The sequence below is a fragment of the Chiloscyllium plagiosum genome, chromosome 14 (genome assembly GCF_004010195.1).
Source record: "Chiloscyllium plagiosum isolate BGI_BamShark_2017 chromosome 14, ASM401019v2, whole genome shotgun sequence".
Taxonomy (NCBI): Eukaryota; Metazoa; Chordata; class Chondrichthyes; order Orectolobiformes; family Hemiscylliidae; genus Chiloscyllium; species Chiloscyllium plagiosum.
The window spans coordinates 13,360,880-13,374,339 of NC_057723.1; the positions used below are offsets into that span (position 1 = coordinate 13,360,880).

At 37.9% G+C, this 13,460-nt stretch overlaps 1 protein-coding gene and 1 pseudogene across 2 annotated transcripts; one reads left to right on the plus strand and one right to left on the minus strand.

The window, feature by feature from the left end:
- Positions 1-237: 237 nt before the first annotated feature.
- LOC122556988 lies at positions 238-1,391 on the minus strand (annotated as a pseudogene).
- Positions 1,392-7,129: 5,738 nt separating this feature from the next.
- On the plus strand, positions 7,130-12,599 carry LOC122556891 (interleukin-4-like). Of its 2 annotated transcripts, XM_043704149.1 has the most exons (4): positions 7,130-7,273; positions 9,533-9,580; positions 11,357-11,479; positions 12,326-12,599. In XM_043704149.1, the coding sequence occupies exons 1-4, from the start codon at positions 7,142-7,144 to the stop codon at positions 12,419-12,421; spliced, it is 399 nt and encodes a 132-aa protein (XP_043560084.1). In that variant the 5' UTR covers positions 7,130-7,141; the 3' UTR covers positions 12,422-12,599. The 2 variants fall into 2 exon arrangements, with proteins under 2 accessions (XP_043560084.1, XP_043560085.1); XM_043704150.1 differs by lacking the exon at positions 9,533-9,580.
- The last annotated feature ends 861 nt before the right edge of the window (positions 12,600-13,460 follow it).

Here is a 13,460-nt window from a genome sequence, read left to right on the forward strand (position 1 = left end):
GTTAACAATGTTCAACAGAATTCAATATAAATAATCTGGAGTTAAAAGCTAGCCTACTGATCACCACTGTCCATTTTGTTGAAACCCCAAGTGGTCCTTCAGGGATGGAAATCCGTTGTTCTTATCTGTTGGCAGACTCCAGACCCACAACAATGTAGTTGACTCATATCTGCCCTCTGGGATAGCTTTGCAAGTCACTAGGTTGCAAGAAGATGATGGATTGTCAACAATATTGGCTTAGCCAGCCACTTCCACATCCTATAAACAAAAAACATATTGTGCACACCATTCATAATCTCCTTAACTGTATATCTTGAATTGAGTACTATACATGTGAATCTTTTATTCAACTGGAAGTAGAAAGCAATTTATCTCCAACATCCTGTGTGAAACCACAAACACATCTCAAAGATGACTTAAACGTTAATGGAGAAAGCAAACAAATTATCTTGATGTTCACTTATATTGGTTACCAGTCTCAAAATACTTCAATTTTCAATTCTTTTACTTTGTTTCTAATCTCTGTAACATCTTCTAGCCATACAATCCTCTGGGAAGTATCACCTTAATAGATTTTTATGCACATTCTCAACACCTTAATATCATGATCATAAAGGCCAGACCTGAGCATTATGTTCTATGCTGCAATTTTCAGCATGTACTTTAGCTGCTAAGGAGCTTTGATGTGACTGGGTTGGTCTCTAAATCTTCCAAAATAGCTTAGCTCATGTTTTGAGCTAGAAACCATTTTGTTAAAGGGATTGATTTGTACACTTAAGGAGTAAGCACCATGAGGATCGCTAAAGGTCTGATTGGCAATGACATTTCCTGCCAGGCTCATTACAAAGACTGCACACTATTTTTACAACTAATACTTTAGGTTTTTGTGCATTTAACATTGAATTTAACAAACCTCAAAAAAATTGCATTTCCAGGCTGAGACAAAAAGACAGTTACTTCATGGAATGACCAGTTTCTTGCAACATCCATTATTGATGCTGTGCATTTTTCAAGAACACAGAGGAACCTTGGTTATCCGAACGCCTCAGGCGGGAGTATTTTGTTTGGATAATCGAATATTTGGATAATCGAATGTTGAATAATCGAGATTCCACTGTATTTCCATCTCTGAACGAATTGTAATCCTGATCATCCAAGACAGCCTTAGTCTCTCCATATTTTTGTGAGTAGAACTGTTACACCACCTTCTACATGAACTGGGTGAATGTCACCATTCTTTACTTTTTGTTGCTAGATCCAACCATTACAACCATTGCTTGAAGCACTTTGTCCTGAGATTTTTCTGGAAGCATGAAATTGTCTTTTGAAACCTATTCCACCAAAACACTGTCAAAGAGAGGAAGAAACTTTTTAAACACCTGACAAGCCATGACAGCTGCCACTGCTAGAGAGCACTAGAAATGAGTAACCTCCCTACAGCAGCCAGTAACACTTTACTTAAAACCTCTTCCAACAAAGACTAGCTGAATAGGAGTTAACAAATCAGAGCTGAGATTACAAACAACGTTTAAAGCCATGCTCAACTTTTAATGATAGACTTTGACAGATTCACTTTGCATTTGAAAATGATTAATGAAATACTTCAGGAGACTTTGTGAAGATATGCCAAAATTCTCTGAACTTTTTTTTCCCAAAACATAATGGGTGCTGTGCTACTCTGCCTTATTCACCAGGAGAAAGGAAGTTTTCAGTCATTGGCACTTTGCTAGAGGAGCCTTGTGCTCTGAGGATTAAGAGGTGACACAGTTTATTAAAATTATGTCTGGGATGTTGATATGAAGTAGTCCTCACCCTGGTCAGTGAACATTAACAGCCTTGATTAAATATATACATGATATACACAAGATGGTGAGGGAGAATTCTCTGGATCTATGCCTTTGGGTTCCAGTTCCATATGATTTGACATCATCATGACATATAGCTCCTTATATACGTGCTCCCTAGCTATTATTAAAGTAAAGGCACAGTTAACCATTTATTCCATATTCCCCCTCCCCAAGTCTTCATCCTTATTGACTATTTATACTATCTGCACATCGTCCTATACCCCACCCTAAACTTGTGTTTTCAAGTGTTCCTGAAAAAAAGGCAGCTTGTTGGACTTTTCCAACTTGCACCCATCAAAATAATTCACAAGAAATACCCATTTAATAGGCAACCAACAATAATACTCTATGAGAGAAGACTGCTGAATGGCTGGCAATTGGACTTGGACTGATAGAGGTATTGCTAAGGAGAAAGCACCAGTTAATGATGTTTGATAGTTAACTGCCAGACTTTGTTAAATTCCTGATTGGTGAAGGCATTGTCTTATGAAATGAACCAGCAAATGGCTGTCATCTACTCCATGGTGTGTTCTTTTATTAACTTATTTTTCTAATCAATCTATTCGGAGATGTTATTGCACACCTCTGGAGCAGGTAGAACTCCATTTCCAGTAGTAAGGACACTACCACTGCATCATCTATTTCATGGAGTTGAAACATGCACAGTGTGTATCCATTTTTTTTCTGTCTACAAACAGCAAGACCTTATGTTTAATAAATGAACTTGCCGGTATGCACAAGTGCACCAGAATGTGAGCTTGACTGACAATTCTAAATTGGTTATCAGTATAATTCATTGCATACTCAGGGTTATCCAGGAAATGTTGTTCAATTGCAATAGATCTACTATTGAACACTGTATTTCAAGTCTGGCAAGCATAGGCTACCATCAATATGTTGCTCGATGGGTACAACCAAAGAGATCTGCTACTTGATATGATCTGTCAGCCTACGTATCTAGCATTACGTTAATACTGGCATTCATTTACCACATTGTGTGATAGGCAGAATACCTTTTTTGGCATTATGAAAGTACCCTGTAAATGGTGAACAATACAGTAGCTTGAAGCAGCTAACTTCACCTACTACTGCAACCTTTAAGATTCCTGAACCTTCCTGGATAATCTGAGGTAGGCAGCACGTTTTGCAGCACCAAACGTGACTGCCATAATGTTCTTAAAGAGGTTACACAATATAAAGTGAGAAATAGCCGAGTCATGGTAAAGCTTTATCCTGCAAGATTTCTTTGATGTGCCCTATTTTAGCATCAAAAATCTACAGCAAGCAAATAACTCAGGTACATATATGAGGTTACTGACAAGGCCAATACTGAAATACATGGATCTATATGAATCCCAATGCAAAATGAGCCAGTGAAGATAGGTTTGTGGTAGACAGTAGTAGTGTCCTTTGGCTGATTTCTTAGCTAGCAAGCTGATTGACTGTACCGTTTCAAATATGAATCTGAGCTCAGGATGGGGCCTATTAAAATGTAAGGAAATGCATCTGTGGATTTAAATATAGAAAACATTATATCTACACTTCACAAATGGGCTGGTAGAAGGATTTCGGTGTCATTTTCCTGAAAACTAACAAAGATGTTTGTAAGCACTGAGCCGAGCTGGGTTCGGTCTGACATGGTTTTGTTCAAACTGAGCACATTGCATGAGTTGTTAAGTTCATAAGTTCAATGAATATTGGTCCACCCAATGGTGGCAGGTCTAGATTGTCATGATATACAACTGTAGTGCAGATGTCTATGCCTCCATGACAGGTATGTTAGCAAATAGGCCAGCATTGTCAGTTGATCATAATGAGCCTGCAATGTTACGGTTATGCAAGTCCTGTACAGTATCCAAAAATGTGAAGGAATCATCACCATGTAAATGAAAATCTTGCTCAAAACCAACAGAAACAATTCAGCCAACAATTTATCGAGCTCACATTGTGCAGAATCAGTTGTAGGCAAGATGAGATGTAAAGGAACATCATTTTTACGTACTTGAATGCATTGAGCCATGAAGATGAATCCTACTGTATATATTATCTGACAGCTTACTGTTCTTACACAAGTCCAGCAATTGCTTTTTAGCTTGATGAAAGCTTCCGACCTGAGGTATCGACTCCCCTGCTCCTCTGATACTGCTTGACCTGCTGTGCTTTAAACAGCTTCACACTTTATCAACTCCAGCTTGCTTTCAAGGTAAGCAGTCCAGTCATGCTGAGCAACAAGTTCAATGGATACTATCTTGGACCTGGCTTGAAAAATGACATGTATTTTGTTGATATAGTCATGGTTGTTAAGAATGATTATATTAGTTCCTTTGTTCTGTTTATTGTTTGTATGTCCACGTTTGACGTCTTGCATGTGGGAATCAGTCAAGTCATTTGGAATCCCACAATATGCATACACAAGATCAGTTTCATCTTCTTCAGTGGATGCTAGTTTATGGTGAGATGGCTGAGAAGCGAGATCGTAGAGTCATAAAGTCATAGAGATGTACAGGTGTTTGGACTTAGCTTATTTAATGTGGGATGAAGGCAGATGAAAACTGAAACCATATACAAGAAAAAACACTGCTTTCAGACTGTGTCTGAGCAAAGAGATTTATTATCTGATTAGTGGCATTGTTAATCACATTGCTGAACCATTTCCACTTAAGTGAGCTCATGGTGCAAGCATTCTGTAAGCAGTTACTGTTTATGAGGCAGTTATCTACTGAATCTGGAGATTCAGATCCAGGAAGAGGAGAGAGAGGGGGTAGGAGATTGGGATCAGGAGGGATAGGAAGAAAGTGGGTCAGAAAAGAGATCCAGGGTTGTGGATGTGGAAACAAGAAGACTTTTCAATTTCCCCCCACCCACAGGACCAAGACCCCACCCCGTTGACCAGATGCCAAACCCCATGTCAATGTTGTTCCTGTTATGAGTCCATGCACAGTGCAAACTTTGCACATGATGCAATGACACAAAGGCTCTAGAACTGCGCACATCCACGTTTCCGAGTGAGCACACAGGTACGGTTGCCCCACAATTTCTGTGTCAGTGAACACTGGTAAGAGGACACAGAGGTGGACAAGGCAGGAGGATCCAGAGGTGTCCAGGTAGATGGCTGCTATCTGATTGAAGGGCACTTTGACAGATGTTCTCCATTATCAGGTTTCAGAGCACATACTGCAGTTTCCAATGACTTGCAAGGTACCAAGCAGTTCATCAACTGCACTCAATCCTTTCAACCCCTTCTGCATGAAGATCACAACTAACAAGGTCAGTGATTCCATCACTATCCAACTACCATCATCTTTAACTACAGTGAAAACAAACAAGGGAAGGATTATACAATCAAGAGAATTTACAAATATACTATTCAACCTGATCCTTTCACTCAGTACATATGTATAGCATCTTTGTGAAATCTACTGTTCCTATATAGAGTCATAAAATCATACAGTCATACAGCATGGAAACAGACCTTAGGCCCAACTCATCCATGCCAACCAGATTTCCTGAACTGAGTAGTCCCATTTGCCTGCATTGGCCCATATCCCTCTAAATCTTTCCTACCCGTTTACATGTCCAATCATTTTTTAAAATTTTATAATTGTGCCCACCTCTACTGCTTCCTCTCACAGTTTGTTCCATGTAACCACTACCCTTTGTGTGAAAATGTTGCCCCTCAGGTCCCTTTTAAGTCTTTTCCTTCTCACCTTAAATCTATGCCCTCTAGTTTTAGACTCTCCTACTCTGGGGAAAAGACCTTGGCTATTAACCTTATCTATGCCCACCATGATTTTATAAACCTCTATTAGGTCACCCCTTATAACATATCTTGTTCCTAGTGTTGAAGCAGGCAGCTGGTGTGAATTTGAAGAGGAAAGTTGAGATACTTTCCTGGGTTGTCTCAAAAGGCAACTGACTGTTTCCTCAGATTTCAGTGCTCTGGGCCATTTGTTGGGCAGGGGAAGGGAGCACCTGCTATAATGGAAGAAGTTCCAGTTCCGTATTTCACACATGGCACTACCTTCGAGTCCAGCCCTCCTCGTGTTCTGGTGGACGACAGATCTCTACCATCAGCCACAACAGGTTAGACCCTGTTAATGGAGAAGCCCAGACCAATTTACAACCATTGCAGCCATTTACTGTTAGATGGGGGACAGAGTGCATTGAGGTTACAATGTTAATGGTGATTACTAAACATTGTGTTTGTGAGATACTAAACAACTCCTGCCAAATTATTACATTTCTTTGGGAACTGATGTCATATACTGGTGCCAAAGTGAGTACAAGCTGCTTAAAAAGCTCCAAAAAGTCTTTGCCTAATTAGTTTAGGCACTAATCTTGCATTTTGTTTGTTTTAACATTTGCACCATAAGAAACTACGATAATTATCAATTAGCCTCAACATTGCTAAATTCATGCATTCAAGTGCACGCTTCTTATTAGAACCCTTTGCCATAATAACCTCCTCAGTGTGGCCAAACCAAAATTTGATGCAAGTTTAGCAGAGCTTTCATTTTTTTTGTTTAAAATGTCAGTTTCATTGTGGTTCCTGGAGGGTATTGTATGGTGTCAATTTAGGAAATGTTTCTTTGTAAAGCAAAACCTTCATGACTAACCACCTTGCTCAACTGCAAAGAGTAGGACTCTGCCAACAACCTATCAGTTCAGTCCTGAGGCTGTGCAATGAATGCAGTGTACTGCTATTCCTTGTACATTAATTAGCCATAGTGTGAGAAAACCATTTCTGTGATTCTTTTACATCAGAGCAAAACCATGGATTTTCATATCTTCTAGCTCAGCTCTGATTCCCACTGATCTCCCACCCCTCACATTCTCAACAGGCTTCACTATCTCCCATTTGGTCCTAGCTGCCATAACTCAATTTTCGCCTCCTAATTAAATATCACAATAGGAACATGGATCCATAAATGGCATTGTCACAATTATCTTAATATATTTATTTTGGAGAATAAGAATCAAATTTATCTGGTCTAATTCATATCTCAGAATGAATCAACCCAATTGATAAGAATTTCCTTCCTGTCGGTTTCAACGAGCAATGCAATATTTTAGATTATGTAACTGAATACGTGAGATGATTCATTCTGGGAAATCTCGTACACGGTAAGATGGTTTGGTAGTGCCCCAGTGACCTCTTGGGTGTTTCCATGACTTTGGAGGAATGGATATAAAAGGGTGCACTCACCCTTCAGGCTTTCACAAGCTACTGTTGATACATTACCCTGTGAAGAGTTGTTTGAGAAATCAGATCTTTACAATTTATCAGGACCGAAATGCTGAAGTTTATGATTTTGATTTTCTCCATCATAGTGAGCATGGACAGTACAGCTGTGAGAACAATGAACTCTGATGACCAGACCTTAAAGGAGATCATCAACACTCTGACACATATGACAAAGAGGCTGGTAAGTGAAGTTAGCATCTTTTATAATAACTTATCACTACGGAATAGTAGAATGCAAAATAGTGATTGTAAATACTGATACTATTTTATCTTATATGTACAAAAAAAAAATCTGGCTTTCATACAACTTGAGGTTTCCAGTAAGATCTAGAAAATAAACAAGTTAGCATTCAAACAGGCATGTTTTTCATTGAAGGCCATATGTGTTCGTTAAAAATAAAAGGAGGGGAAATATTTATTACTTGTTACTATTACATGCAAAAAGTCATTTAGACCAATTTACCATTCTGTGTTGTTATTGTGTAGCACCCATGATTAAAATATTAATTATGTTTACCTAAATGATAAAACATTTATTCTTGATTTTTAGTTGGAATGCTGATTTGAAACAAATAGACTACTGCTAATTAGATTCAGCTGCCCACGAAGGTCTTAGGGTTAACTCAGAATATTTGTTTTAACCAGTTGAGGAGGGGGTCATGGCTCCCCTCTTTCTAAACCACACTTGGTCAACCACAATTTTGTTTTAGCACATAGTTGTTACTCTTCAATTCAATTAAATTAAGAAGAATTTTATAAATGAAGGGAGCCAATCCAATGTTTAGACATAAGACAATAAGATATGAGAAAAGAATTAGACCCTTCAGCCCATTGAGTCTGCCATTTGATCATGACTGACAGGTTTTTCAATCCTATTCTCCTGCCTTCTCCCCATAGCTTTTCATCCGCTTAATAATCAAGAACCTATCTATCGCAGTCTTAAATCTACTCAAATGGCTTGGCCTCCACAGACTTCTGTGGCAATGAATTCCACAGATTCACCACCCTCTGGCTGAAGAAATTCCTTCTCATCTCAGTGCTAAAGGTTCATCATTTCATTCTGAGGCTGTGCCTCAGGTTGTAGTCTCTCCCATTCATGAAAACATCTTCTCCATTCATGCATTTCAGTATTCTATAAGTTTCAATGAGATTCCCCCTCATTTAGAACAGATCCTGAGTCCTCAACCACTCCTCATATGTGAAGTCCTTTATAGTCGGGATCCCTTCTAACATTGTCTTCCTTAGATACAGGACTTAAAATTGCACATGATATTCCAAAAGCAGTCTGATCAGAATCTTATACAGCCACAGCAGAACATCCCACTCGAGTATTCTAGCCCTCTCAAAATGAATGTTCACATTACATTCGCTTTCCTCACTGCCGACTGAAGCCGTATGTTAACCTTAAGAGAATCCTGAACTAGGACTCCTAAGTCCCTTTTTGCTTCAGATTTCTCATCCTATTTAGCAGCCTCCTGTGTGGCAATTGTCAAAGACTTTCTGGAAATACAAATAGATCACATTCACTGGCTCTCCTTTGTCTAACTTGTTTGTTACCTCCTCAAAGAATTTGAACAGATGTATCAGGCATGATCTCACCTTGATGAAGCTATGCTGACTCAGCTCTATTTTTACCATGCACGTTCAAGTACTGTGCAATCTTGCCCTTAAGTATGGATTCTCCATTCTTACCAATAACCAAGGTCAGTCTAACAGGCCTATAGTTTCCTGTCTTCTGCCTCCCTCCTTTCTTAAATCGATAAGTTATATTAATCATTTTCCACTCCTTTGGGGCCCTCCCAGACTTCAGTGACTGCTGAAAGATCAGTGCCAATGCCTCCACAATCTCTTCAGCTATGTCCTTCAGAACCCTGGGGAGCAGTCCTTCCAGTTTGGATGATTTAGACACCTTCAGACCTTTGCCTGAGTGAATGAAAGTTGACTTTCACTACTTACCACTGCAAAAGAAACAATAAATCACAATATCAAAAGCACATCCTCCTTGCAGGCTGCTGTAGCTATTCCTTTCTTTTGTGGATGCTGATGTCTGTCATTATTTCATTTCAACTGGACAGTTGTAGACAACTTTCCTTCACAAAATGTGAAGTTATCAATGCGAGCATGAGGAAAACAAGAGATGTAAATTTCTTGACACCTCACTGAGTTTCAAAGCTTCTTGATATAAGTTGTAACTTTGAGGCAGTTGATTTTGTGTTTCCCATGTGGGTCACCTGGGCTCATTGGAAATCAGAGCAGTAATTTTAAAACCATTTTGAGTCTGTAAAATCCTCGCAAATGAAAGAAGTTGAATATTGATGGTCCATTTCCACTACAACTGTAACTGATTTCAGCAATCTTTCGGTTCAATGGTAATGAAAATATTGTGCTTTGGAGATGTGTTCCTTTGAATAGAGAAGTTCTAATAGCACTTTCTTTGCAGGCTGCATGTCGTGACAAAATGATTCTGGACATTTTCAGTGATATGACAGTAAGTTAAATTGTTGTCTCATTATGCTATTAATGCTTGAGTATTGAATTTAAAGATTACAATAATATTCTTATGTTGAGAGCTTCAAGCAATCCCAGCTACCCTTTAACTGTATATTAACTTATATGAACTATAAAATAGATTGATTGGAAAAACAATCACAACTGGTGTTCAAAAACTGGTGCTCAACCATGTGGTTGGAATAACAGCCGTGGATTATTATGAGTCAATGACATTCGGATTCTCCTGCTGCTTCATCCTCAGTAAAATCATCACAGTCTCCGAGGACCATGTGAATGCTCTGTCATTAGTCAGAGTTGACTGGCGGTGGTTTAACCTGAGGGTCACAATAATTCAGATGAGGGGCAAAGGTGAGAAGGTGGGACCTTCAGCCAGTACAGGAATTGAACCCACGCCGTTGGCATCACTCTGCAGCACAAAGCAGCCAGACAAGCGACTCATCTTACAAAAAGTATAGGCAGCAAAAAACCATTTGGTAGAGCAAACCTGTCACCCCACTCACAATGCTGGCTCTGTCAGGATTAGATTTCTTCCATTGCCTCACTTCAACAAGAAGAGATCTGGAGGATTCTCTTCTAAACCCATCCAGTCATTGAAACCATCAATCTGATCATCTGTCCCTTAACTTTAATCCAGTTAACATTACTGTGTTTTGAAAATGTCCTATCTTGTTCTACTTCAATGCTAAAAAATCAGTTGGTTGTCAGCTGTTTGCATATAAAAAAAATTACAAGACTATTCCTCATCAGACATTCCTGCTTTCCAAAACTTTTGAATGTAGGATGTTCAGCTATTTAAAAAAATGGGAGCCAATCATACTGTTTTATATTATTTTAACTGAGCTAGCACCTCAGTTAATGTAGCAGCTTTTCATGTGAGTGCATTATTATCCCTTTCCGAACAATGTGATTTGTTTTTCCCTTTAAACTATTACCAAATGTTTCTCAGTGCCATTTAAGAAATGATCAGATATTAATGTTCGTTTGTGGTACAACATATGTAAGAGACACCAATATTTTGCAGCACATTATAACTTTCAACCTGACTAGCTCCTTAAATAGCATTTAAAAGGTTGACCCTGTGCTGAGTTCTTGTTTGTTTCAGCACATTCCTAACTGGCTATGAAACCAGAAAATGCTGGAAATATGCAGTAGGTCAGGTGGAATCTGAAAGAAATATTGCTTATTGTCTTAAGTGTGACCCATTTCATCAGAATTCTAAAAAAGTACAAAAAATGCTGGAGAAACTCAACAGGTCTGGAAGCATCTGTGGAGGGAGAAACAGGGTAACGTTTGAATCTAACATGAATATTCCTCATAACTCAAAAAATTCTAAATTGTCAATTATCCTGAGTGACAAATTAATAATTAATTCTTTCCACTTGAGAAGCTAACCTTAATTTCAGCACAGCCAATGCTTGTATAATGAGATCTGAACTTAAATTCTGAGATTTCACTTTGGCATATTAGTTTACAAATTAGTTTCTAGTTTATCCTTTCATTAAATTAAATAATTGATTTAATTATTTTTAACAGCAATAAGCATTCCTTTACTACATTTCCTTTTCTGGTCTTTATTTCTGGTCTATTTCAAAAACGTTGGATCAGTTTTAGTATTATAAACATTTGCAGGACTTCATCAAGCTTTAATTATATATCAATTCAATGAACATGTGATGGAAAAAGCCAGGGACAATCCAAGTTTTTTCTATCACTGAATCAGTGTTTTTTAATGAAGCAATAATTTAATTTCCAGCATCAGAACATCTCAGAAACATTTTGCAAAGCTTTCAAAGCCCTGAAGAATATTACTCCCTGTCCACGCATCCAGCATGATCTGCAGAAACTTCAAATGAACTTACTAAAAGCAGCAGAAAAGGTGAGTCTTCCTTACAACACACCTACTCAACAATGAGAGGGAACAGATTTAAGGCAATTGGCTTTAAACCTCAGAAGCAAAATCAACACAAGGAAAAGTGAGGTGTGATCTTATAGAGGATTATAAAATCATGAGTGCATGGATTAGGTGAATTGCCAAAGTCTTGTTCCCAGGGTAGAATAGTCAAAAACTAGAGGGTACAGGTTTAAGATGATAAGGGAAAAGTTTAAAAGGGATCTAAAGGGCAAGTTTTTCACACAGAGAGTGGTGCATGTATGGAATGAGCTTTTAGACGAAGTGGTAGAGGCTGGTACAATTACATTTAAAAGACATCTGGATGAGTACATGAATAGGAAGGGTTTAGGGAGACATAAGCAAAATATGGGCAGTTTGAGGACCTTCATTCAAATTTAGAAAAAAATCTGGAAAAAAAATTGCTAACATTCATATAAGTGACTCTGGAAGATTGTCAGAGAAAAGAAAATCCCAACTAATTAATGAATATCCTTCAGGGAAGGAAACCTGCTATCTTTTACTCAACTTAACATATGTGACACCATGCACAAAGCAATGTTATTGACTCTTAAGTATGCTTTGAAGTGCTGGGCAAGAAACAATCCATTTGAATCAAGTTAACAACAGTTTAAGAACAACATACATCAACAGTTCTGTCAGGGCAATTAGAATCAGTAATAAATGTTTTCTATAGCCAACATGACAGGATATGAATTGGTTATCCTTACTAAATGCTGTTAATACTTTACCTCTAAGGTAATACTACTTAAATATCTGCTGTTTATCATGTTTTGTGACCTTAAAGTGAAATCAACATTTTTCTCCTTGCAGACGCCAATTTGCACAGTGAAAGATGATTCTGAGATTCAATTAGGCACATTCTTGAAACATCTGATGAAGTTTACCAAGAGAACATATGGACAATGATACCTTGAAGAATACAGAAATCTTATCCTTAATTATCTTTATGCATTGGGAGGGCAGTTAAACCTTGTTAATTTGACACAGCTTGTTTTAATTTCGGGAATTTACAAATCACGTGTAATATTTATTTATTCATCAACTGGATAGTTTGTGGCATTAATGATGGACTGTTATGGAAACAATGTTCACACAGATGGAATATTTTCTTTATTACAGAAGAATCATATTTATCTAATATAGAACTGTGCTATCCCTGCCTGTGTAAATGCTGAAATTATGAAAATGCTGAATACTTGCAATTAACTTTGGAGCATAAGAAAAATAGCATTAATTTTTCATGCTTGGGCTCTACCTACGATTTATCCAATAAGTCACCAGTTCTTTCATAATGTTTTATCTTATGGTTCATGTACCTGAAGGCAAAACAATAAATTCTTATAAACTACATAATGTGTTATGTTTCTATGTTGAAAATCAATATTTTGGTGAGCTTCATGAGAACAAGATTAGAAGTCAGTAAAGGTGGACTAAGGGATAGGTTAAGATGGGGAAAATAAAGTGTGACAGTACGCTTGCAGGAAACAGAAGAACTGACTCTTAAAGTTTCTATAGGAATTGAAAGGAAACAAGATTAGTGATCTCTTACAGTCAGTAATGGGGGAATTTATAACTAGCAACAAAGAAATGGTTAATGAACTAAATTCATACTTTGCTTCTGTCTTCACAAAGGAGGGAACAAAAATATACCAGAAATGATGGGGAGTACGCAAGTTAGTGAGTGGGTGGAACTGGAGCAAATCTGAATTAGTAGAGAAATGGAGTTGGAGAAATTGATGGGATTGAAGGCTGGTAAATCCCCAGGGCCTGATAATCTACATCCCAAAGTATTTAAGGAATTGACCCCAAAATAATGGACACATTGAAGATCATCTTTCAAGAATTTTGGACTCTGATACAGTTCCGACACTATCTAAAAAGGGCGGTAGAGAGAAACCAGGGAATTAGACCAGTCTGAAGCTGTAAGTGGGGAAATTTCAAGAAT